Here is a 27,109-nt window from a genome sequence, read left to right as displayed (position 1 = left end):
CGCTCCCCTGTGAGGCTGCGGACCCAGAGCAGCGGCCGCAGGTCCAGGTCTGTATTTGCGATTGGCCGGGCCGGACTGGGCAGGGATCCCCTGCGCCCGCGGCGTTGCTGACCCGCCGCTCCGGCCTGTCTTCTCCCTTTCCCCGCAGGCGCCATGGCTGCGGAGCGGACCCGGCCGCTGCGACGCTCTGGCGGCCCGAGCGCGCCTAGTCGGTGTGAGCCCGGCGCGAGGTCCCGGGCCCCGGGGCGCTCGCTCAGGTCAGTGCCGCGCGGAACACGGCTCCGGGAGCAGGGGACCAAGGGAGTCACGAACGAGCTGAGCGACTCGGAGATAATTTTAGAGACAGGAAAATTAGAGCTAAGAGTTCCTGCCTTCAGGTGCCTAGCAGCGAAACGAGTTAACATTGACGCCCCGAGGCTACCTCTTTAAAGACGATTCATTGTAGACAGGTGGTTTATAAAATGCAGAACGTTGTAGTGTGTGTAGGAAGGCACCATGCTTGTGGGTATGCCTTGAAAACAGGTGTGTATTTGAGATGATGCTTTTTTTAAACAGGGGAGAAATGACAGTATTAGTTGTACATTATAACAGTAACTGGCTTATAGTGTGCCAAGATACTGTGCAGAACTCTTTGTTCTGTTTAATCCTCACGAACTCTAGTAGGTAAAACAGTACCAGGCTACAGTTTACAAGTGAGGAAATTCGGCTTGAAACACATGAAATGATTTGTCTATAGTTACCCAACAAGTGAAATTTCAGAGCCCATGTTTTATAAACATTATTTGTATTCTTTCAAAGTTTTAAAAATTAGTCTCCAAACTAACGGCTTTTAGGTCAAGGGTGGTTATGGACTCCAGCAGTCCCAGCATTTAGTCCGCTTTGTGAATTGTGAGACCAGCCTGGGCTTCATTTGCAAAAGCCTGTCTCAAAACAAAACAAAACAAAACAAAAAGGGAAGTAAAAGCAAATTTCTAAATACCACAAGTAAAAAGAGGAAAATATTTTAAAAAATAGTGTAGTCACACGATTTTAAATACAAACAGGTGTTTTGTTAGAAGGAGTGAGTTAAAACTCACTCTGCCTCCCAGTGTTGGGATTAAAGGCATTGTGTCACCACTCCTGGCCTGCCTCTGTACCTTTTAACTGGTTGTACGTGGGAGGAAAGTGGCGGCAAGGAGACAGTCTTCCCAACAACAATGAATGTTTATCTTTTGTTCTTTAAAAAAGGTATTTTTAGATCTATATTATACAGATCTATATCTGTGTCTATATGTAGGATATTGAAGGGTCATGTATATGCCACTGTGTATTCGGTGTGTGTGTGGTTGTGTGTGTGTGTGTACACAACTTTATGGAGTCAGTTTCCTCTTTCCAGCCAGATCAATCAGGCTTTTCAGTGAGCACTTTTACTCACTGAGCCATTTCACAGGCCCAAAGTTTTAATTCCTTACTCGCACAGGGTAGAAGGAGGGGAAACATTCAAAGTTTGCACGCACGCATGTGCTGTGCCTGTAAAAGATGCAGGAGTGGAAGTTTTTGCCTTAGGAGGGTGAAGACGGAGTAATGTTGAACTGTTGCTTCCTGTGTAACTCTGGTAGAGCCGCTCTACCTCTTGGGCCATAGTTTTTTGTTAGGGCAGCAGTACCTACATTTTCTATGATCCATGTTAAGATCAAATGTGATATTTGCAGGTACTGCTACAGTTATTAGAACCAACATAATGTAATTGCTTAGAGGCAGAAACCAAATGCTCTCACCTCCCAGGTTAGGAATGTTTACCATACTACACATTCCTGAGAGCTTTGTGATTATTTCTGTTAAGGACTGGAGGCAAGTTAAATGTTGACATTGAGAAGGGTGAGAGGAGCGAGATAGCAAGGGGTGTGAATAGAGAGAAGAGAACCAAGGAAGCAGTCATACATGTCTCTGCATCGGTTCTGATTCTCACGCTGCTAAGTTAGAATAGCTTCTGTTTCACAAACGGGAGCTTAGACATTATTTGACCATTCCCACAATCACATAGGAAGTTGCTGAATCAGCTTTAAAAAAAAAAAAGACTGGCCTAGCTCTTTTATTTCTCCCAGCTTCCTCTGTACCCAGCAGTCCTAGCTGGACTAATGGGAAACACTGTCCTGGGGTTGGCTATTCACTGTTGCTCTGATGGTTGAAAGCACGTCCTCCTGTTGAAGTCCCATTTCCTGAGACTTCCTGTGGAAGGCTTCTGTGAACTGCCAGTACACGGGATTATTCCTAGAAGTTCTGTGAACAAGTTCAATTTACACCCGTGGCTTTAAGGAAGTTTCCTCCAAAACTAGTGGACTCTTTTAGAAAAGTAAGAATTGGTGGGTTTTACTAGTATGCTCTGCAGAGTTAAATGACTTTAGACAGGCTCTGTGGCACACACCAGATCTCAGGTTAGGCCAGTTGGAGCTAAATGACGATGACCTACCTCAGTAAAAGACAAAGTGAAACAAAACAAAACAAACAAACAAACAAAAAAAAACAATGTCCAGAGGCTCAGGTGCCCATCTCATTGTCTGTGGAACATTCTTAAAAGTAGGATTTCTGGATGTGTTACAGAGGGACTGTGCAAAGTAAGGTTCAGACAAAAAAGGCTTATTTTTGAGTTGAGTTGGTAAACTTATGTGAACAGGTTATTCTTTTAGCAGGTAGAGAACTAGACATTTCATATAAATTAATATGTCCTTTAGCCCCAAACCTGACTTTGAATACTGTCTTCAGCAGCCCAGGTTGTTAAGTGGAGACAATGTGTTTGAAACATTTGGTTGAGTCTAATAATACACTGGGTTTTGTCTGAAATGTTCTTGCCAAAGTAGAAGCAGAAACCTGATTTTACTCACCTTAGATGAACTAAGTTGGAAGATGAAATCTGACTCTTTTTTATAGATGTAGTTTAGGTAACATGTCTGGAAAGAAATCTATTTTCTCCCACATTGAACTTTTTTTTTTTAATTAGATGACAATCTTGTAAATAAAGAGAAGAAAAAAATCCCCCCCTCCCCAAAGCCACTGAGCTTTCTGAATATAATAAAAATCAAACCACATTCCCATGTAACTGTTCAATATCCGCATCTATCAACACAAAACTGTTCTTAATTGGTGTCCTTTTCCTCTTCCCATTAGTTTAATCCTATTTATTTTCCCATTTTTCAAAACAGTTTTCTCTGTATGGCCCCAGCAGTCCTGGAACTCTTTGTAGACCAAGCTGGTCTTGAACTCTACCTACCTCTGCCTCCCAGATTCCGTGATTAAAGGTGTATGGCACCACCCCTAGCTTTTAATCTTCATTGTAAAGAATACGTTGGCACCTGTTGATATATCAGGTACTTTAACATTCCTTTGTCCCATTGAGCCCTGAAAAATGTGCTATATTTCCTAAAATGGTATAATCAGGTAGACAGTGTCTGCAGGTCTTATTACCAAGTTAGATTCTTAAAAAAAGAGAGGTCTGCATTTTCTTCCTCCTCCTCCACCTCTAATGGCTTTTACAGTCTAGACTAGGCTGACCTAACTACATATCCAAACCTGGCCTTGAACCTTCAATCCTCTTGGCAGTGGGATTATAGGTGTGCCAGCTGCTGTGCTGATCTGGAGAACACAGGCTCTGTTCTGTCCTGTGGTTTCACTAACTTTATTACCACAGGTACTTAGTGAGCAGCTTGCAGTTTCTTCATTTGCAGAGTAAAAATGACACGTTTTTAGTGAGCATCCAGGTGACGATATTTTGCTTTGTATATTTGAAATGTGGTATTACAATATTTCCCAGATTGGTCACCAACTTAGTTATCTTGTAAGGGCAGCCTCTAAGAAGCTAGGATCATATGTTTTTACTGTGCCAGCATCATGGGGATTATTAATTTGTTTTATCTTACAGGACCCTTGTGGCTCTGTAGGGAACAGTTAAGAGTTGTCACTAAGGGGTTGGGGATTTAGCTCAGTGGTAGAGCACTTGCCTAGCAAGCTCAAGGCCCTGGGTTTGGTCCTCAGCTCCAAAAAAAAAAAAAAAAAAAAAAAGAGTTGTCACTAGCTTATGTGAGGCTTATAAAAGCAAACTGTGTAGCCTTTAGTAATCCATGTTCTGACAGATAGCACTGTAAGGAAATGGAATACCAGAATACCTGCGGCACATAACTTATTACACGTCTGCTTTTTCTTTCTTCACGTCTTCTTGCTTCGACATCTATTGTAGAACCGAGTCATTAGTTTTGTGATTGGGGTGGCAGGTCAGGATGTACTTAACATAACTGATACAGAGGTCACAGCTCCAGAGATTTGTGTATTACATCCTGGTGCTGTTCTTGTGATTTTACTTCCCAAACAGAGTGCATGTAGTAAGGCAGTTACTAAGGAGGCAGTTTTGTAGCAGTTTGAGTGGAAGGTTGTGTGTATGTAGACTAGAATACTCTTTATGAATGAATGTTCTTTAAATCTTTTTGGTGACAGTGCATGTGAAATGTGTTAGACTTCAAAAGGAGCAAGTCACACACTGACATACGTTCCTCTGACATGTTTACTATATCATGATTTTTAAAAATGTTTTCTTAGATGCATTTTCTTTTGTGTTCATGGGAACTTTCAGATAAAGCATATTAACTGTAAAGTAAGCATAAAGTTGTAATGCCAATTTTTACACTAATTTTTAATACTTCATTTATTAGCAGTCTTGCTTGAACAATCTTTTTGAACAGAACTAATACAATATTTTGATGTGCCACAGGTAAATATTTCCATAACCTTATGGAGAGAAAGGACTTTGAGACATGGCTTGATAACATTTCTGTTACATTTCTTTCTCTGACGGACTTGCAGAAAAATGAAACTCTGGACCACCTGATTAGTCTGAGTGGGGCAGTCCAGCTCAGGCATCTCTCCAATAACCTGGAGACTCTCCTCAAGCGGGACTTCCTCAAACTCCTTCCCCTGGAGCTCAGTTTTTATTTGTTAAAATGGCTCGATCCTCAGACTTTGCTCACATGCTGCCTGGTCTCTAAGCAGTGGAATAAGGTGATAAGTGCCTGCACAGAGGTGTGGCAGACTGCATGTAAAAATTTGGGCTGGCAAATAGATGATTCTGTTCAGGACGCATTGCACTGGAAGAAGGTTTACTTGAAGGCTATTTTGAGGATGAAGCAACTGGAGGACCATGAAGCCTTTGAGACCTCATCATTAATTGGACATAGTGCCAGAGTGTATGCACTTTACTACAAGGATGGACTTCTCTGTACAGGTAAGGGACTGGGAGAGTTGTGGGAGAGAGGAAACAGTGTCCTTTTCTTTAATAATTTACAAGGTTAATTCTTTTAAGCTCCCTCTTGAGAAGAGCAAGTGTTGATTATACTGGATATTGGTAATTGCTATTACCTGTGATTAGATGTCCCTATTCCCCTCATGTTCTTTCCCCTGGAGAAGAGTCATTTCTATAAAGATTTATGAGGAAAGCTTTAGACATTCTCTTTAAGTATAATGTGAATCAGAAAATTGTAGGCTACTTCTTATTTTGTTTCTTAAAAATATTTTACACTGGGTGTGATGGCGCACTCCCGTCACTCAGGAGGCAGATGCAGGTGGATCTCAAAGGTCAAGGCCAGCCTGGTCTACAGAGTGAGTTTCAGGACAGCCAGGGCTACATAGAGGAAAACAAAACAAAACAACAACAAAAAAAAACAAACAAGAAAACAAAAGCATTTTAGGTCTCCAAGAACATTTTGGATGGATGATTTAACATGTATGTTTGTTTCCTTACCTTGAAAACAATGGGAAGAAACCTATTCTCTCCTCGCTCTAAAATCCTGTGACCCTAAGAATCGATGCTCAAAGTTTGGGCGTGGCCACAAAGACAGCTAGATGGTTTGTTTAGGTTTTTCTATTTTGTTGTTTAAACCTTTATTGATTGCTTCACATCATTCACCTGTCCCACTCATCTCCATCCCTTTGAACCCAGCTTCTGCCCTTGCAACCTCTCCACAAGACAGTCTCTCACACACAAAGCATAGACATCTTGTCATGGAAGCTGTAGCTTGTCACAGTGAGTCCCACAGTGTATCCCTCTGACACACATCTTCACTTGTAAATGCTCATTGCAATCTTTGGTCTGGTTCAAGGTCTCTGACTTCTGTCCTGATGGGACTCCTCCTGTTATCCTGTTGTTGCCCTGTATCATGGCGATCCTGTAGCTTTAGATCAGCAAAACCAGCCTTTCAGGTGCAACAACAATTCACAAATGATGTAGATGTTGGGGTGGGCCAACTCAGAGCCCTGGATCCAGGCCTGGGTGGAAGCTGAGCTGCTCAGCTTGTCGGCTCCCCCACCTGCAGCACTAGGCTCTCCAGCACTGCTCCAGATAAGCCAGCCTAGAAGCTGGAAACAGAGTCAGCTCTCTTGCTCTCATGCACTCAGGACTGGCTTACCTGCACCCAAGTCTCCAGAGCCAGCACCACTGTGCTGCCCGGTTGAAGCACAGGGCCCACTCTCCCCAGTGCTACCAGCTGGATGTTTTTTTACACTAAGATGTTGAAGTGACTGTGCGACAGACAGAAGAGTGATCTATCATAGCAGTGCTTTCCGTTTTGAGTGAGTTTATTAAGTCTACAGTAAGCAAAAAGTTAGGGAACAAATAGCAAGCAGTAGTACAAAGCTACAGATAGCAAAACACCATCCAGTTTAGCACTTTGGACATCTAGCATTAATGGAGCAGCCTGACTGGGAGAGCAAACATAAGACTGCATTATCAAATAGGGGCTTACAAACTTCCAGCAGAAATCACCTGGAGAAGCCCCTTGACAGCCATCTGGCTTTCCCAATTAAAAGAGTCCTGTAGAGTGAGGCTTCTGAGCAAGTGATAGCAGATGACATCAAATCGGGTGCTAACAGCATCCCTCAGAAACTGACTGGGAAGTGAGACAATCATCTGTTTTCCAGTTGAGGTTTTTCCCTTGAATAAGCTTCTCTGGCTGAACTTCTACTTTCCCATTCCCACTGCAGGCGTTTTTATATTATAAACAGTAATAAGTCTGCTTGGAAATCACTTACCTTCTAGGTATTCTGAAGGACACAGTCTTTTAAACACTCTTATTAGCTTGCTTTTTTGTTTTTTGTTTTTTTCTTCTCTGTTATAGAGCCAGAGGGCCAACTTGTTCTTGTAAAAGGTGCCTTTGAGGACACTTAAAATAAATGTGCTGGGTGTCTTAGTCACTTTTCTATTGCTAAGATGCCATGGCAAAACAGCATAAGATGCATTTAATTTGGGGCTTATGGGTCCAGAGTCCTTGATCCTGGCCAGGAGCACAGCAGCAGGCAGATAGACAGGTACTGGAATGGTAGCTGAGAGCATGAGCCAGAGGAACCTAACTGGTAACAGCGTGGGCTTTTGAAGCCTCAAAGCCCAACCCCAGTGACATAACTCCTCTAGCGAGGCCACAGATAATACTTTTCTGTGCAAACAATTCCACCAACTGGGGACCAGGTATTCATTTGTGAGCCTATGGGGACCATTCTCATTCAAACCATCACACTACAGTATGGGGCAGGAGAACCCTTTCTCTCAGAGTACATGTTCAACAAGCTTAAACAAAGGACATGACAAGTGACAAATATAATACACATTTTGATGGGTAATATAACCCCTTTCTAGGCTGTATGTGGAATGGCCTTAGGAATTCTTTTCATTTATTTACTTATTTATATGAGTGTTTTGTCTGCACACCCAAAGAGGGCATCAGATCTCCTAAGGCTACAGTTATAAATGGTTGTGAGCCACCATGTGGTTACTGAGAATTGAACTTAGGACCTCTGGAAGAGCATTCAGTGCTCTTAACCTCTGAGCCATCTCTCTAGCGCCCCCCCTTTCTTTTTTTACTTTTTTTTTTTTTCTTTTTTTTCGGAGCTGGGTACCGAACCCAGGGCCTTGCACTTGCTAGGCAAGTGCTCTACCGCTGAGCTAAATCCCCAACCCCTACTTTTTTATTTTTTAGTTGCTTATGTACATGTCTGAATTTAGGTATAAATCCGTAACTACATGTTTTAACAGAGGCCAAGCGTGAGCATCAGATCCTCTAGAGCTAGAGTTACAAGCCTTGTGAGCTGTCTGACATGGGGACTGTGACCAAAACTAGGGCCCTGTGCACGAGTAGCATGCACTCTTACTGAGCCATGGCTCCAGCGCTGGTTCTAGGAGTTACCAGAGTCCAGTTCCTGTTTACCTACGTCATACACATTGAATAAGGGTATCTGTGTTTATTTTTCATTCCAGGACATTTTAAAATAAGTATTTTGGAGTGCCAAAACTATATCATTTTTGCTTTTAATAAGTATTAGCTGTTCCTTTGTGTAGATATTCCATGTATGTATTTTCATGTTAAATATGTTCAGGTTTCTGTTCTGTGAATATTTGTTTGCATCCCCCTTTCCCGTTTGGGTTATTTACTTTGACAGAGGCTAAAGTTCAACTGTCATTTCTACAACAGCAAAAGATTGTCCGTTGATGCTTTTACTTACGTACACACAGACTGAATTGCTGCTGTGCCCTCAGAAGTCAAAATATACTTTCCTTTCAGTCTTCCAGAGCCAATCTCAACATTTTTAATAGTTAATAAGTTATCAAGACTATTTTAAATTGTATGTCTGTATGAAGCACATATTTTCCCATGTGACATTCTCCTATGCACTTCTCCAGTTTATCATTTGATTAAGTTTAAACTTGCTTCATGCTATGTGTTTTCCCTGTGTCTGGGTTTTGAAAAATTATCACCCAGTTTTCTGTACTTTGAAGTACTTTTGTAGTTGTAGTGGTTTTGACAGTCTTTGGCAAGTTTTGTTTTGTTGTTTTAGATTAAGCTGTGGCATTGACTTGGCACTCCGTCCTTAAACATTAGCAGTGGACACATTGTCTCCATGATTGCCCTCAGCTTCCTCCTCTTGTTTGTTTGTCTTTTGGGGATTGTTTTTTTTTTTTTTTTTTTTTTTAATTAGACAGTGTTTCTCTTTGTAACAGCCCTGACTGTCCTGGACTCATTTTATAGACCAGGCTGGCCTCAAACCCACAGAGAACTGCCTGCCTCTGTATCCCAAGTGCTGGATTAAAGGCCTGCAGTGACCACCAACCCTGGCCTACTTTCTTTTTTTCTAAATTATTTTATTTATATGGATATTTTTCTTGCTTCATTATATCTGAATACCATGTACATGCTTGGTAGAGGCCAGAAGATAGCGTCAGAACCCCTGCAACTGGAGTTAAGGATGGTTGTGAGCCACTGTGTGGGTGCTGGGAATAACCCATGTCCCTTGCAAGAGCTGCCAAGTATTCTGGTTTAACCTTGTTTCTAGCTTTAAAAAAAGTTAATGTGTGTGAGGGGTTGTGGGTGGGGGTGTCAGAGTGATTTTTAGAGCCTTTGCTAACCTCAAGTTTACTACACAATCCGGGCTGGCCTCAAATGTGCAGTAAGACTTTTGTTTCAGCCTTCTGAGTTTGGGGATTACTGGCATTACTGGTTCATCATTTCTTTTCATCTAGTAGAAGTTGAGCCGTGGGCTGGGGAGATGGTGAGTGGTTAAAGTGTAAGGACTGGAGTTGGGACTACCTGAAGTCACAGAGATACTGGAGCTGTGTGGCAGCCCATTCGTAATTCCAGCTTCCTAAGCAGACATGGAATCCCTGAAGCAAGCTGGTTCTATCATCTAGTCATTTGGGTGAGCCCTAGGTTTGGCCAAGAGACCCTGCCTCATAAGGAATAAAGGTGAGGACTGGTAGAGGAAGATTCTGGACGTTACTCCAAGGTCTCCACATGCAAACATACATACACATACATGTAAGGAGGAAAAACCCTCAGTTATTTGTTGAAAAAGTAATTGGGAAATACTCTTGGAGTCCTCTAGCTACTTGTAATATTTGTCAGTGGTCTCAAGTCTGTATTTTTGTTTTCATTGCTAAGGATAGACACCCAGGGCCTTTGCATTCTAGCCATGCACTCCACCACTAACCCACATTCAGCCCCCCATCCTTCATTTTAAGATTAGTTTATAAATGGGCATATATTATGTTTATTATAATTTATCAGGTTTACATTTGAAAATTATGTTGTGGCTTTTGAAATTGATTTAAAGTGTTAGTTTGAATTTTTTGTTTGTTTGTTTCATTTTGTTTTTTGAGTATTATTCTGTATAACTCTGGCTATTCTGGAAATCACTCTATAGACCAGGCTGGCCTTGAACTCAGAAATCCACCTGCCTCTGCTTCCAGAGTGCTGGGATTAAAGATGTGACCAGGGTTGGGGATTTAGCTCAGTGGTAGAAGGCCCTGGGTTTGGTCCCCAGCTCCAAAAAAAAAAGAAAAAAAAAAAAAAAAAAGATGTGACCACCAATACCAAGCTTAGTTTGAAGTTTCTAATGGCAGCATGCCTGAGACTTCACAGGTAAGAAAAATATGTGCTAAAGAATTATGTTTGTCTTTTTAAAGAATTTTTATGTGCATGTCTGTGTGACCTGGAGAGGCCAGAAGAGGGTGTCAGATTGCCTAGAGCTGTAGTAAAGGCAGTTATGAGCTGCCCATCATGGGTTCCAAGAAGCAAACTCAGTCTCCTAGAAGATCACTAAGCATTCTTAATCATTGAGCTCTCTGTCCCACTCTCATTTTGTTTCTTAAGACCTTCAGTTTTCATTGTGGGTGAACTGTGGAATGGTGAGTTTGGCAGTAAGCTTATGGAGACTCAGATTAGCACTGTGAGAAGCAGTGAGATAGTATTACCAAAGGTGAGGGCTAAAGTCAGCAGTCTGCTACTCAGAGAGGTAATTCTCCCTCTGTTCTGCAGTTTATTTCTAAAGTGATGAGGAACTCAGTGGACTTTGTGACTGTCAATCACTACTTATTTATGAAGTGTCTGCCATTATAAAACAATGTGGGAGAAGCAGGGCAGTTCTTTGATCAGAGGGTAAACACGCTCCATCAGGAAGATGACTTAATGTAGGTGAAAGTTTCCCCGAGGACCGTGCCAAGTCCCAGTACTTGCCTTTCCAGAGTGCAGCTTCTCTCCGTCATTACGTTTAGGATTCAGGCATGGGGTGGCCAGACCTGACTTTGCAAGAAACCTCAAGTCTAGTTTTTTGTGAAATGCACTGATAATTTTTCAGTATTTATCTTTATCTAGACTTTAAAACACTGTGGTTGGGTAGTCTTTGGCTTATGAGCAGTAGGTAACCTCTGGATTGAGTGAGAAAAGTGAGAGCTGTAACAGCTGGAGTAGAGGACTTGTGACTGAGGGTGTAGCTGAGGAAAATATTAGCATTGTATGAGCATAGTTCTAATTTGATAAACTCTACCCCCACCAAAGAAAGAAAAGGTAGTTACTATTTTTCAGACAAACAAATGATTTCTGCATTAGGAAAAAGTTAGTGTTTGATTTTAAAGAACTGACTAAAATGTATTTGTTTTTATACAAAGTATTTATTGATGGCCCCACTCTTGGAGTTCATGTGCTTTCAGTACTGCTTCCTCTAGAAAGAACATCATCCTGTTGGCTTTGCCTTGTCAGCAGACTGATGGGACAGTGCAGAAGCCAACACCCAGTAGTGCTGTTTGTGCATGACTAGAGATACAATTCTCTAGCATCTAACATGGGAATTTCATGTCTGAGAATTGGGAACTGGGGTTAGCTTCTCAGGGCCTCCCGCAGGAAAATCAGACCCTTCCATACAATTGGTCTCAGCATTTTTTTTCTAGAACCTTTTGGTGACTTTCGGTGATCCCATAACTCTTGCAGTTTGCATCCCTGCAAAGCCAACAGCATGTAGAAAGCGCTGCAGGTTCTATCCCTGTCCCCATCTGCCATACCTGTGGTGGCTTCTCTATGCATTGGTGGTTAAACCTCGGAAGATACTTACTCCCCTGATATTTATTTTTTCCAGCTCAGAATTCTTCAATGATGTTTTCAGTCAAGGTTTTCCTTTTTCCAAAAGTAAGGCTTTCACTTTCAAATATCTGCAGGATCATCATGAGTACCTTGCAAAGTGGAAGACAGTATTTTTATGCATCGTCCTCCTATTGCAGGGTATGTAGCATTCTTAGCTTCTGCCTAGTTGGTGCCAGTAATGTCCCTTGGCTGCACCATAGCAGCTGACACTATCCAACAGTTTCTGAAATGTGCCCTTAGGAGATAACCATCCTGCTTCTCTCACAGCTGCCAAGTTAACATCTTAATCCATTACAGCTTAGGCTCAATCAGTCTAGGAATAAGGTACTAAGGGGGAAGAGTGATTTTAAAGAATTAAAAAGGAACATTTGAGTGTAAGAGCAGCTGTTACACTGAACAGAACATGGTAGTGAATGAACTTTGTCAGAAGTGGCTGGGGTTTCTAGCCCTGCCCTGGGAGGATAGTAGTACTAGAAGCAAGGTTAGAAAATGACTGAATTTGAGATAATAGAAGTTCAGTTTGGGATCAACTACATTTATTCACTGTTGGATAGCTAACTGGACATTGCCAATGTATTTGAAAATATAGGGTGAGAGCTTTTACGAGTACTCACGACTGATAGAAAAATACAGGAGTAACATCCTAGCAAATTTGTATTTTATGTGTGTGGATGTTTTGCCTGTATGTATGTCTCTACATCAAGTACATCCTGGTACCTGTAGGAGCCAGAAGTGGGTGTCAGGTCCCCTAGAATTGAGTTACAGTTGCGAGCTGCAGAAGCAGCAGCAAGACCCCTGAGCTATCTTTTCAGCCCTCAAAAGTTTATGTTTATGTTTTGGGGACATTAACTTATTCATACTTTAGATTTTTCTTTCTCTTTCCTCACCTCCTCTTTTTTCTTTTTCTTCTTTTTTTCTTTTTTCTTATTTGGGGGATGGAGATGTGGCTCAGTGGTTAAGAGCACTTGCTGCTTTTGCAGAAGACCTGAGTTCAATTATGAGCACCCACATGGTAGCTCACAATATCTGTAACTCCCAGTTCCAAGAGGATCTAATACCCCCTTTCTGGCTTCCACAAGCATTGGTGCACAGACATCCATGCAGGGAAAACAACCATACACCAAAACCTTAAAAAAATTAAAAGTGTGTGTGTAAAGGTCAAAGGACAGCTCTGTGAAGCTGATTCTCTCCTACCTCCATTGGACACAGGGACTGAACTCATAACACTGAGCTTGAGCAGCACACGCCTTGCCCTACAGAGTTATCTTGCAGGCCTCCATCCTTATCATTCCAGCGAAGTTTTTTTAAACCATGAAATCCTTTCCTCAAACACACCAAGGCTTGGCTTAAAAGTATAGTTGAGGAGCCTGTCGTGCCCAAGCCTGAGGCATGTTGCAGGACATACATGTTGAAGTATTAGCACTTTGACAAACTGAATTAAATAAACCCTATTCATTTTTCTAAGGAACTATTAGAAGACAAATTATATGTGATTCCTATTGGGTACACTGTTGCAGACCTCTCGTTCTCAGTGTTATCAATAATGGAGATTTGCCTGATGACCTTTCCAAGATTTTAGTTCCTTAACATTAGACGAGAATGCTTCAGCTTCCTGTCCGTGTGGGATTTGTCTTCGTATGCTTATTTCTTCATTTTCTGTGGTATTGTCGAACAGCTTATAGCCTTGTACCTGCTAGGCAGGCATCCCACCACTGAGGGATGGAGAGGGGAAAGAGATCTAAATAACTCCATGCAAAAGTCTTGCCTACAGTCTTTTGCAAGGAATGGTTATTTAGCCATCCTTTGAAACCCTGCCTCCTATCTAAAGGTGCGTGTTTTTTCCAGTCCTTAGTTTTCAAGACAGATTTTTTTTCTGTGTAGCTGTGGCTGTCCTGGAACTTAACTATGTAGACTAGACTGGCCTTGAACATGGAGGTCCATCTGCTTCCGCCTCCGGAGCACGGGGAATAACAGCGTGTGCCACCACTGCCCTGCTGAATTTCTTTTTAAACATCTTTTACGTGTATGAGTGTTTTGCCTGCATCTATATATGTGCCACCCTCGGTACCCTCAGAAGCCAGGTCAGGGCATCAGATCCCCTGGAATTGGAGTTACAGATGGTTGTGGGCTGCCATGTGGGTGCTGGGAAATGAATCCAGAGCCTCTGCAAGAATAGTATTTGCTCTGAACCTTGGAGCCATCTCTTCAGCCCCCTAATGGGGAGTTTTTATGGCTGGTTTTAATCATTTCAGTCTCTGAAAACTGTCTTGTTGGGTGTTTTCCTAGAATACAGTGTCCAGGACAGAATAATTAGTGTTCCTCAAAATGTCCTTGGTTGAACCTCTAAAAGTAAATTTTGGGACAAAATACAATATTTGGAATTGCTGACTTAATGAAAGCTCAGTCCAGAATTGCCATCATGATTAATGTAATCTTTTCATCAGAAGCCATGCTGAGTCCTGCATCCATGGTGCTAGGAACCCTGAAGAAAGAACAGACGCACAGTAATGAAGCTGGAATGAGGTGTGGTTCTCTAACCCAGTAACCCAGAACCTCAGTGTGTTTATTGGTACAAAACACTGGGAAGGATTACTTTGCCTCAGTAGGAGGTGTCTTAGGCAGCCAGTCACAGACTAGAAAGAGCTGGAAGGCGCTGCAGTTCTTGGTCTCTGTACACCGATCACTTGTTTGTAAACACTCACGTTCATTCCCAAGGAAAGCTTTGCTGTCTGTCCCTTTTATCCTGGCCTGTATGTGGCTTTGCCAATTTACCAGGGGTCAGATGGTTTTAAGAGTAGTCGACATGTTACTCGAGTAGTTGTTCATGTTAAAATGCACATTCGTTCAGGATTTTACTCATTCAGGGGCTTCCTCCACTTCCTTATAGACAGAAATAAAACCAACTTTTTTCCTGAAGAATTTAAGATCTTTGTGATTTGATATGAATGTCTGTGGGTAATTTATCCCAGTATTCATTGAAGTTTGAGGCTTCTTGACATCTTTTAAGATGGCTCAAGAAATTACCAGTTAGCTTATATACAAAGTTATCTGGCAACCTGAGGCTTGTCTTTAAACCGTCTTAGAATGCACTGTGCTTTCCTAGTCAGCATTCCTCCTAACTCAGGACTGTTGAGTACTGAGTAACCGAGCATGCGTGTGTAAACATGCAGCCATAGGTAAGACGAACCCAGTCCAGTCTAAAAGTTCTTCATAACAAGAGATATCAACTGTTTCAGGTGGAAGCATGACAGGTGCTTTAGTATCATTTGATAGCCAGGAAAATTAAGGGACAAAGACAAAAAGCTTAGATTCTGTCTTAGTAAATTTAATGCCATTTTGAGGCCCAACAAGTCATATTATTCTGTCTGTGCTCTGGCTGTCTCAGCCTAAAGCAGAACTACGGCGGGGACTATGGAGCCCCTCTTTAGGGGACTGATTTTCCTTCTTTAGGGTGTTAGGTCACACTAACCTTCTGGTTTTTCTCTTCAAGGGTCAGATGATTTGTCTGCAAAGCTGTGGGATGTAAGCACAGGGCAGTGTGTTTACGGCATCCAGACCCACACTTGTGCAGCCGTGAAGTTCGATGAACAGAAGCTTGTGACAGGCTCCTTTGACAACACTGTGGCCTGCTGGGAATGGAGTTCCGGAGCCAGGACCCAGCACTTCCGGGGGCACACAGGGGCGGGTGTGTTCTCCTTTTTCAAGGATCTTTACAGTTATTTTAGCCATGCCTCTTAAGACTAAGAGTCAAATAATTTAAGGGTTTTTGGTTTTTTGGCGGCTTTATTCTACCATTCCCACCAAAGCTATTTTTCTGCATTTCAGTTACTTACATTGGGAATGTTTTCCACAATTTCGCTTTTTGAAACACTCTTATGTATGCTGGAAGAGGCAGCTGTCCTCTCCAGTTCATTTCTCTCTTGCTACTAGTCACATTTGTTTATAGTGGATTCCATACCACCACACTTAGGCATTCAGACCACTCCACTGATAGATTTAGAGCTGAAAACCCTGTAAGTTCTCAGATTGTATGATCTTCACAGAGTGCGTGCAGTCAGTGTTGGCTGCTGAGTGGGTAAAACAAGCAAGCATCCTGGGCTGTCATGAAGGAATCTCTGTTCTACGATGTCATATTTATGAGCAGACTAACAGGACACTGCCTAGCTCGCTTATTCTTACATCCTGAGTTTCTTAAGTTGTATCTAGTGCTTACTAATTTTTTAAACCTAAATCTTTTACAAAACACTCCTCCAATTAAACTCATATTAAAAAAAATTTTTTTTAATCTGCTCGTTTTAGAAATCTGTGGTTTGTAGCCAAGTGTAGTGGAACATGTTTAATCCCAGCACTGGGTAGACAGAAGTAAGCAGATCTCTGTGGGTTTGAGGCCAGCCTGGTCTACAGTGAGTTCCAGGACAGCAGAGCAATATAGAAAAACCTCATCTCAGAAAGCAAAGAGAGACGTTTGTGGCTTAGTACAGACCCCTTCCATCAGAGTAATACCACACAGCTTAGATACCACAACTTCTAGATGATTCCTTACCTCTAAAAAGGTTCTGATGCTGTTTCTTGACACTGCTGAGGCTTTTAATCCATGCCTTGCTGTCTCCTCTACCTGAAGGTATTTTCTTTTCTTTTTTTTTTTTTTTTTTTTCTTTTTTTCGGAGCTGGGGACTGAACCCAGGGCCTTGCGCTTCCTAGGCAAGCGCTCTACCACTGAGCTAAATCCCAACCCCGGTATTTTCTTTTCTTAATAAGCTATACACATCCTTCATGTCCCAGCTTCAAGATCATGTCTCTGATAGCCCTGGGCAAAGTAGTCATTCTCTTCAGTGTTTTTCTAGCAACAGGTAACCTCTTTTTAAAAAATAAAAACAAGACCTTCCCCTCAGAGTTTTTAGAAGGAAAGACCAGCTTCTTCATCTCTAGGTCCCAAATATCCTTTTGAGTTTGATAGACATTTAAAACCAGATATTGAATATTCACTGTATATCTTGAATTCGTTGCGAGGTGTACGACATGAAGAAATGTAGACATTGCTAACTGAATGACTAAGTCTGACCTCTGAGATCCTTGTTTTCTCTGCCCTGAGTGCTGTTCTGCAGCTTACTCTCTTCACATTTTTGCCTTGCTATCACACTGCAGATCTTACAAGGGCTGTCTGGGCTGCTCTTTCCCCATGAACTATCTAACGTGTGTATGGTGTCTAGAAATGCCACCATTTCCATCTCACCGAAGCTAACATAAATAGGAGAGGTGTTCTCTGAATCATTCTCAAAGATTTCTCAGCCTTAGGATAAACCATGGTAATAATAATAGTTTTGAAATAGATTATCTTTGTAAAATTGCTGGTTTAGTAGCTCAGTTCTTACTGTGCTCTGGTCAGGAAGTTATGTATTTGGACAGCTAGGAGAATAAATGATACTGTTTTTACAAAAAGACCCAGTGATAGTGAAATGTGTTTAACCTTGATTGTGTTGTGTGCACTAGTGTTCAGTGTGGACTACAGTGATGAACTGGATATTTTGGTGAGTGGCTCTGCGGACTTCGCTGTGAAAGTATGGGCTTTATCTGCTGGGACATGCCTGAACACACTCACTGGGCACACAGAATGGGTCACCAAGGTAGGAAGACCAAGGAGTATCTCTGCTGCCAGGCTCCTCACTGGTGGGGAATGGAGGATGGTAAACCTGTATATATTGTTGATAAATTATTACAGAATAGATTCATTCACTGAGCATGGTGGTATACAACAGTGGCCAGAAAGTAAAAGCCACTTTTATCTGGGTGTAGTGGTACATGTCTGTAATCCTGACACTTAAAAGGCAAAGGCAGAAATGCCAGGAGTACAAGGCCAGCCCTGGGCTACATAAAGATGCCCTCAGATTCAGAACTGTTGGTTTTTGTTTCAGAAAAGTAAGTGTTTCAAGATAGAGAAATAGCTCAGTGGTGGATTGCTTGCCTAGCATGAGGCTCTGGGTTTGATTCTTAGGACTACAAACAGACACACACATGCGTGCACACCTCCCCCCAAAACGATGACTAAACAAAACCCCCATCACCGCCAACAAAAACTGGTGCTTGCAAAATGTGAGATGGGGAGGGGCCAGGTGTAGTTCAGTCGTAGAGCCATGTATGAGGCCCTATATCAAGCCCATCACCACCGCAACAAACACAGGGGAAGCAAAAAAGGAGTCTTTAATAGAATATTGTGATGTTTTCTTGTTCTCAAAACAAAATTGTTGTGTTTTAAATGCAGTATTAGTGATGGATATATCATGTAGACACACTGTTCCTAAGTTCATTGTTCTGTTTTCTAAGGGGCTGGGCATGCAAATAAACAAAACAGACCGTGGCCTTATCTGATGGATTTTAGCCTCACAGAAATGGTTATTAAATAGAACTGTCCAAGAGAACTCTGCATAATTAAGTTCTGTGAAGGAGACATATAGTGAAGTATAAGGTCTAGGAACTAATTAGGACAAGCACTTTGAGAACGGCAGAACGAGGTGAGTAGGAGATAGCTGTGAAAGGAGCAGGTAGAGTGTGGTTCATATATATGTGTTCCGATAGGAAAGCACTAACAGATGAGTCCAAGTGCTCTGGAGTTTTGCCCTTTCCTGTTAGTATTGTTTGCATGGTTCTATTTGATCTTCACTACATTTATTTGAAGTAAGGTAATGGGCATTTTGCCTCTTACAAATCAGTAAACTGAAAAGCAGTAAGTCTGGAATATAGCTCAATGGGAGGCTCTGGGTTTAGTTTCCAGCAGTAACTGAACAACATACCAGTTGTATGGTCTTTTCCTGGGCTGCATAGTTCACTGGATCTCTGTGAGCAGATTATAGATTCTTATTCTGAGTCTGGTGCTCTGTGATGCACCTACTCATGAAAACATCATTGTCGTCCTTATCTAGGTGGACATTTTCTGTTCCTTAATTACGGACTGGGTCTTTTTAGGTCGCCCTGGTTGACTTGGACTCACTGTGTAGACTACACTAGCCTTGTTCTCACAGAGATCTGCATGTCTCTGCCTTCCACATGCTGAGATTAAAGGCATGCACTTCCACACTCAGTACCTTACAGATAAGTCAAGCTGACTGTGTGTGTGTCTGTGCCTAGTAACAGCAGAAATAACCAAGTGCATTGCTGGAGGTCAGACTGGGCCCTATGCATGGTAGACAAGTATTTTTCCATGCTATATCCCAAGTCTACAACTTACAATTTTAAAAATTAGTCCTGATGTTAGCATTTCTAACTAAAGATAAGATTAGATGCTCCCACCAGATGATGGTGGCACATGCCAGCACTCTAGAGGCAGAGAAGTGTGGATCTCTGAATTTGAGGCCAGCCTGGTCTATAGAGGTTCCAGGACAGCCAGGGCTACACCCTGTCTCAAAAAAAAAAAAAAAAAAAAAAAAAAAAGTTAAATGTTCCCACAGTAACAGAATCTGGGTGTAGTAAAAATGTTAGGAGTTAACATAATAGAGTCATATAGTCTAGTATTTCATAACAATTCAAGCTCATTTTCACATTTTGATTTAAAAGCAATGTATAAGTAGTACAGGAACAGAGTGGAAGGAAGGTTCTTGGTATAACATAGATGCTTGTGCTTTTAGGTGGTTCTGCAGCAGTGCAAAGTCAAGTCTCTCTTGCACAGCCCTGGGGACTACATCCTTTTAAGTGCAGACAAGTACGAGATCAAGGTAAGTCTTCTCACTCTGTAATTTATCTCATCAGAGAAAAAATAGCATATAAGGAAAACTAAAAAGGACTAACAAAGGGAGACTATTGCCAGGGAGACGTCTTTTTTTCTTTCCCAAAACTAGGCTTGTTTGTGTATCCCTGGCTGCTTGTCCTGGAACTCACTGTAAACCAGGCAGCCTCAAACTCAGACAGCCACCTGCTACCCTTACAGGCAAGTGCCAGCACTGCCGGGCGAGTCACAGTATACCCATTAGAAACGGCACGATTCATCTGTCTGTGTGCTGAGCTTTCCCACCATCTGTAAAGGAGAGGAGTCCAGGAGGCTAATGAGACCAGTCCCTGAGTTTAGATTGCCAGCACCCATTAAAAAGGCTAGGAATGGGGCTGAGGCGTAGACAGACAAGAGGATCCCTGGGACCTGCTGGCCAGAGAATGCAGCCAAATTGATAAGGTGCAGTTCTGTAAGAGACACGATTTTAGGAGAGTAGAGAGTGAGTGAGGATGATTGAGCCAACATCCACCTAGACTTCCATGTGAACTCATACCTGTGTATAAACACTGGCATGTGCACACACAAGGGCAAGCACAGAAAATTGTTTTCCACACGTTCTTACTGTTGTTTCTTTTTGTATTTTAAGAGGGCTCAACCATGTAGCCCAGACCTTGTACTTGTACTTGTACTTGTAATCCTCCTGCCTCACATCCTAAGCACTAAGACTCTTAAGGTTCATACCTCATACCCCCCTTCATTATTTTAAAACTTTCTTTGAAGTAGGCATTATATTTAGAAAGGTTAAATATTTTACCTAAGACCATATAGGACTGTGACTCTTGACTAAAACAGGAAATCTGGGCAATATAAATATATTCCCTTTGTGTCTATTAACAGGCGCCACTTTTTTTTTCCTTTAGTAATCAGCCCCCCCCCCTCCCTTTTTTTTTTAGATTTGGCCAATTGGGAGAGAAATCAACTGTAAGTGCTTAAAGACATTGTCTGTCTCTGAGGATAGAAGTATCTGCCTACAGCCAAGACTTCATTTTGATGGAAAATACATTGTCTGTAGTTCAGCCCTGGGTCTGTACCAGTGGGACTTTGCCAGTTATGATATCCTCAGGTAATGTTTCCCTGGGCCTGCATGTGCTCTGCCTTTGAGTCTGTACAGTTCAATAGTGTAAAGAAAAAACTGAACATTTGAGTGTGAGGGCAGTGTCTTCTTTTGGAAAGTGCTAACCAGTTAACAACAGGGTTGTCTACAAAATACTCCACTCAGGTAAATGTCTTAGCAATTGAGAAAGTGTCAGAAGCTGAAGCCTGATGATCAAAGTTCCCATCCCTCCCTAACTGGGAATCACGAGCCCCTTCCCTTTCAGGATTCAAAACCTATCTTCTGGAAAATGGGGGTATAGATGGGAAGACCTTTCTAGCCTCCTCTGTTTTAATATTTAACTGATCCCTGAGAATTTGAGGCCAGTTGAACTTATACATTGGTGTCTTCTTTTGGATTGGTCCTGACCAAATAAAGTGTAGTCAGTAAGTGGCCTTCTGTTGAATAGCGACCAGATAAACTATGGTTCATTTCCCTCCACAGTAGTTCTATATGAATTTCAATAACAATTTTGTGTCCCACTGAATACTGTTGGCCCCTTCATAGGAATGGGGAGTTACTTTAAGGAAAAACTTCAATTTAGGCATCGGAGTCAAAGACGTGTACCATGTCCTGTGGTCTTTTTCTAATTTTGTGCCTCAATTTTCTTGTTTATAAATGAAGTGCTTGTGGTGCTAGGACAGGACATTTGTTTGTGTCTCAGTCATAGAATAATTAATTTGGACTCATTTCTCAAGTGATTGTGCTTTGAGAAAAAGGATTAAAAACAGTAAAAATTAGTCCTGTTAAGAGCCCTGTATTCCACATCTCCTCCTAGTCTTCACACGGCCTTCACACAGCCACGGCTGCATTTCCCGTAGGCATAAGCTAAGGGCACCAAAAGTGAGAAGAAACTTTGGAAAGAACCCCAGCCAGAATTGTGGGTATAGTAATCTCGGCACTTGGCAGGTTTGGGTAGGAGAATCGTGTTCAGAATCCTCCTTAAACTACACGGTGTTTTTGAAGGTAAACCATGTGAATCCCTGTCTCAAAAAAACCAAAACAAAGACTCGGTGAAATAGCAAAGTAAGGAAAGGTGCTGGATTCCTGGAACCCAGAGGTGGAAAGAGAGAACTGACTCCTACAAGTTGTCTGACACAGGGGGAGAGCAGGGGAGAGGAGGTATCAGTGGCCTCCTTTTCAGTTGAATTGTACATTTACTGCGAGCTGTCCGTTTGGGGCGGGCTCTAAAGGTAAGGTGGAATAGAGGTGTCATTGCTTCAGTGCTTCTTACCCAGAATTGAGTCTATAAGGAGTCCTTGGAGAAAGTTCTATTGGTGTTTTAGAGTTTGGACACATTAACTTTAAATAATGAATCTACATGATTGTTTGCTGGGAGGAAGTACTAGGTTTAAAGTTGAAACAATTTTATCTCTGCCCTTTCTATCTCCAAACATAAATAAAGGAAACCTTTTTGAAATCCTAGCACAAATCCTGTGACTTCAGTTCCTAGGAACCTTCAAGCTTTGAAGCTAAAACAAAACAAAACAAAAACAACAAAAAAACCCACCAAAAAAAGAAAAAAAAACAAAAACAAAAAAACAAAAGACAAGTGGCAGCATGTTGTGCATCCCTGAGATCTTGACCAGGGAGGTTCCTTGGTCCAGGGCCCAGACAGCCAGTGGGGCTTTTTGGTTTTTGGAATTTTCTTAGAGTTTCTCTCACTGTACTGGAGCACGCTCTATAGACCAGGCTGTCTGTCCTTAAACGACAGAAATCTGCAACAATCTGTGGCTCAACTCTTCACCTTCCCAAGCAAGCTGGTTCCCTGCTTTGCTCGATGGGGCTGGGCTTCCTGCAGTGTAGCTGTTTCTCCTGGTTTCCTCTGGGCTCTCTTCATAGGAATGTGTGTCTGTCTCTGGCCTCGGTGCTACGGCTTTGTTATGAGGTTTTATTCAACTCCTAGCTGTGAATCGGGTATTCTGATGGACACTGGGAAACACAGCTAATTACAGGGCTGGGTGTGTATTGATAGAAGGTATCTTCCCAGTTTATATGAAGCGCTGGGCTTAACTCCCCAATACTATAAAACAGACTAAAAAGATACATACACACCCACCCCAGATGGAGTGTTTAGTGCCTGATTAAGTAAATATTGTTCTTAATGTCCCGTTTTCAGTTTTCAGTTCAGGAAGATGAGCTTATGCTCTGGTCTGGTTGTCACACTGAGGCCCAGCATTCTTGATCGTTTTACTAGTTGGTCTCATAGACTGTAGTCCTAGTAATGTTTCCCCACCTCCCCTTCCCCCAAGGGTTCTGTGTAGCCCTGGCTGTCCTGGAATTTAGAGATCTGCTTCCCTCTACCTGCCTCTGGAGTGCTGGGGTTAAAGTCATGTCCCAGCACTGCCCAGCTGGTAGGGTGTCTTAATATCACAAAATTTTGTTATCTTTTTGTATTTCGCTTTTTTGAAGATGGTAGTCCAGACTGGCCTTCCATTATGATTCTCCCGACTTAGCCTCCCAGATGCTTAGGTTTTAGGTATGAGCTACCACAGCCAGCTTTACAATTTTTTTTTTTTTTGTAGTCAGAGATTATAAATTATAAGAGGAACACACCCATTATAAAAAATTGAGTCTTTTGTGTTCCTAGGATCTGCAGTTAGTTTCTGAAGGGAAGAAAAAAAGCCTTTTCTAGGTCTAGACACAACACAATGGTTTGTTCACTCATCGATGCTCCCACTGCAGTATCTGAGCTGTGCTTTCTCTTGGTGGTTTTCTCTTACCCCTTTGTGGGAACTGAAGCTCTGTGGTAATTAGGAAGTTTTATGCCCAACACATGGTAAATGATACAAAATGGTCCTTCTTAGTGTCAAATTCAAATTCAGGGGGGTGTTGGGAGGGGTAACTTTGAATCTGGCTCTTGTTTTCTAGAACTTGTAATGGGAGGCCTTCTCTATCCATACTCTGCTGTTTGACAGTAATAATACATTGTTTCCTTGTCCCTGACATTCTGTTTTGCTTCCTCTAGTTCACTGGTTCTCAGCCTTCCTCATGTTGTGGTGATATCAACCATAGAATTATTTTCATTGTTACCTCATAACTGTAATTTTGTTACTGTTATGAATTGTAATGTAAATATCTGAGTTTTCCAATGGTCTTAGGCAACCCCTGTGAAAGGGTTGTTCAACCGTAGGTTGAGGACCGCTGTTCTACCTAATATCCTTGTTCTTACTTGCTGTGTTTACCAGCTGCCCCTGTTCTAGTTGGCCTCTAGGACATAAGCCAATTACTGGTGTCCTTGTGAACACCTAAACTAACCTCCCAACCAAAGGAGTCTAAGGAGGTTGATAAGGGGAAGTGTAGACTTTATCTCAGCTCTTTACCTGGTAACTCCAAACAACATCTGACTTTCTTTCCCTGTCCATCTTGTACTTGACATGGAAAGTGCTTCAGTGTTTGTTTCCCTGTTTTCATTGGTGCAGCGATTGCATTAGGTCTCCACTCTGTGCCTTGATCATTGATATTTGGGAACTGCCACCCTATGAAAGCTGAAGCTGACTTTTCCAACTTAGCCAGCTGCTTCTAAAAACCTATGGATCCATTGTTAATAGATGTTTATAAATTATTAGAAACTTTTACTATCTCTAGCCAGTAGTATTTCTAGAGAAAAGGCCATTCATATTTGTCCTAGGCTTCAAGATGTCCTGCAGAGGAGTCAGGCTTTGCACCTTCCTAGCAGGGGCAGACTCTTTCCTTCTAGTTTCACCGCTAACTGACAGACTGTGTGAATCCCTGCCTGGGCATCAGCTTTTAATGTCTGAAGAGTGCAAATGATTTTATAAGTTAACCTGTAGGATCCTTTCAGGTCTAGGTGGATATTTTGCGTTTATGCCTCTGCTTGCCTGTAGGAAGGTAGGTTTGTTTCCTCTTCCCTGCTTTCTATACGTAGGCTGATTTTCAATCCTCACAGTTTTCCTTTTTATCAAAAGTTATTATTAGCTCCAAGTTTGCTTGGCAGTTTCAAGTGTCTCCAGGAATGTTTCCTTTGCCTCATGACCCCGAACTCTCCTCCTTTCAGGGTCATCAAGACACCTGAGGTAGCAAACTTGGCCTTGCTTGGCTTTGGAGATGTCTTCGCTCTGCTGTTTGACAACCACTACCTATACATCATGGACTTGAGGACAGAGAGCCTAATTAGCCGCTGGCCTCTGCCAGAGTACAGGAAATCAAAGAGAGGCTCCAGCTTCCTGGCAGGCGAAGCGTCCTGGCTGAATGGACTGGATGGGCACAATGACACGGGCTTAGTCTTTGCTACCAGCATGCCTGACCACAGTATTCACCTGGTTTTATGGAAGGAGCATGGCTGACACCAAGCGCTACCACCGCTGACTGACTTTGGGTGCCAGGGCTGCGGGTTTTGGGTGCAACATCTGTGGCAGCCAACTGCATGAACCAAAGTTCTCACCTAAAGGTATCATCACGCAGTGCACAATCATTTATCTGTTTGCCAGGGGCCAGGGCTGGGCGGGGAGGGCTTGTTTTACTGACATACACCGCAGCATGCTAATGGGACACACCATTGACTTCATCTGTACTTAGTTCTGTTGGTCAGTGTACGAGGTTGCATTTTTGGATTTATCTTTCTGAGTGGAATATTGAGTAAAGAAAGTTAAATGATTCACTAATCTGCTAATTGGTTGCCCATAAAAGCACATGGAGTCTGTTATTAAAGTTTTTTTCCAATAGCCTTTGTTTGAAATTGAAGCAAAGGTACTATAATGGTATAGCGACTTATCTCATGTTGTTAAAACACCTTTGAATTCTGTGACATAACTTTCGACTAGATCACTTAATTCTACAAAATGTAGAATTCCAACACAGATCTGAGTCTGCTGGATGACTGCACTGGGCTATAAACCATAGTTCTTGGCACAGGCAGGGTTGGCCATGTTAAGACATAAAGGTTCTCTGAAGCTTTAGTTTATATATGAAAGGGCTGGTCACTAAGTGGTTGGTGGCACAGGTGACCTGGGGTGATAAGAAGCTCTGAGCTAGATCAGTGCCTGACATTTCTTCAGTTAAGTGCTTTTTCTGGCCCACTTCCTCAGATGTGTGATCAGATTAAGATTCCTCCCAGGCTGAAATATACCCTTGTACACACATAGATGTATACACGGATACACTTGCATGTACATTATGTATGCACATAAATATCTATTTTGAGATAGAAAGTATTCTAGGCAAATATATAAAGCAAATTAATTAAAACTATTTCCAGGACAGAAAAAAAAATCCTTTTTAGACTTTTCCCTCCCCTAACTTTATGATTAACTACTAAAACTAACTTTTTTTTGGTGTAGGCTGGGGAAATTACTCGGGTTAAGAGCATATACTGCTCTTGCAGAGGACCGGAGTTTCTTACCAGCACCCATGTGAGGTGTTTACCATGTCAGATGTTTACAACTGCTTATACCTGCAGTTCCAGAGAGATCTAACGTTGCCTCTGGGGGATGGGAGGGATGGGAGGGGTGTGCAGTCACACAGACAGCAGTAGATATAAGTCAGCCATCTAGGCCAGCCTGGTCAGTAAAGTGGGGCTGGGGCTACATAGAGAAACCAAAAATAAAGTAAATTTAAAAGCACACAACAGGAACTGGAGTGGCTCCAGTTATAAAAGCTTACTAATATATATATATATATATATATATATATATATATATATATATATACACATATATATGTGTGTGTGTGTGTGTATAGATAGATATAGATATATATATATCTCTACCTACAAACCCAATTCCAGGAGATAGGCAAATCCAATTCCAAGGGATAGAATGCTCTCTGCCAGCACCAGCATACACATGGTGCACATAAATTCACATAGGCACACATACATATACATAAATAACAAATCTCAAAAATTCAGTTCAACACTTATACCACAATAAAATAAACCATAGGAGAATTGGGGGGTCAAGGGCAGCTTGGGCTACATGATGTTCTGTACCCATACACACAAAAAAAAGGGTGGGGAGTGGGGCCGGAGATTGCTCAGCAGTTAAGCCTGTGCAGAGGACCATATCTGGAGCTCACAGCGGCCTGGCCTCCAAGGGTACTGTGTGTACACAGCTACATCTACAAATACTGATTACAAATAAATTGTTTTTAAAGAGGAAAGAAAAACACAGTGCAGCTGAGCATGTTGGTTAGGTTGAAGCTTTTGGAAAGCAGCAGCAAGAGGATCAGGCCATAGTTATATAGTGGGCTGGATTTTTTTTTTTTTAAGGTTTATTTTTATTTTATGTACATGACTTGTTTTGCCTGAATGTATGTCTGTGAAACATGTGTTTGCCTGGTGCCTGTAAAGGCCAAAAGAGGGCATCAGATCTCTTG

The 27,109-nt window shown here is 42.0% G+C and overlaps 1 protein-coding gene across 3 annotated transcripts; it reads left to right on the top strand.

The window, feature by feature from the left end:
* Positions 1-132: 132 nt before the first annotated feature.
* Fbxw2 (F-box and WD repeat domain containing 2) lies at positions 133-25,458 on the top strand. 3 transcript variants are annotated; one of them, NM_001107835.2, is made up of 7 exons: positions 133-257; positions 4,739-5,248; positions 15,412-15,606; positions 17,412-17,545; positions 19,541-19,627; positions 20,574-20,743; positions 24,792-25,458. In NM_001107835.2, the coding sequence occupies exons 2-7, from the start codon at positions 4,759-4,761 to the stop codon at positions 25,078-25,080; spliced, it is 1,365 nt and encodes a 454-aa protein (NP_001101305.1). In that variant the 5' UTR covers positions 133-257; positions 4,739-4,758; the 3' UTR covers positions 25,081-25,458. The 3 variants fall into 3 exon arrangements, with proteins under 3 accessions (NP_001101305.1, XP_017447338.1, XP_006234038.1); XM_017591849.3 differs by lacking the exon at positions 133-257 and adding an exon at positions 386-522 and having other exon boundaries at positions 17,412-17,449; XM_006233976.3 differs by lacking the exon at positions 133-257 and adding an exon at positions 386-522.
* Positions 25,459-27,109: the final 1,651 nt, after the last annotated feature.

Source organism: Rattus norvegicus, chromosome 3 (genome assembly GCF_036323735.1).
Source record: "Rattus norvegicus strain BN/NHsdMcwi chromosome 3, GRCr8, whole genome shotgun sequence".
NCBI classification, from domain to species: Eukaryota; Metazoa; Chordata; class Mammalia; order Rodentia; family Muridae; genus Rattus; species Rattus norvegicus.
This window is presented reverse-complemented; position numbering and strand designations above follow the sequence as displayed.

Coding starts and splice junctions, on each gene's coding strand:
- Fbxw2 (XM_006233976.3), top strand. CDS start 462: ATGCAGAACGTTGTAGTGTGTGTAGGAAGGCACCATGCTTGTGGGTAT. Junction 15,607..17,411: donor CCGGGGGCACACAGGGGCGG/GTGTGTTCTCCT, acceptor TGTGTGCACTAG/TGTTCAGTGTGGACTACAGT. Junction 20,744..24,791: donor GCCAGTTATGATATCCTCAG/GTAATGTTTCCC, acceptor TCCTCCTTTCAG/GGTCATCAAGACACCTGAGG.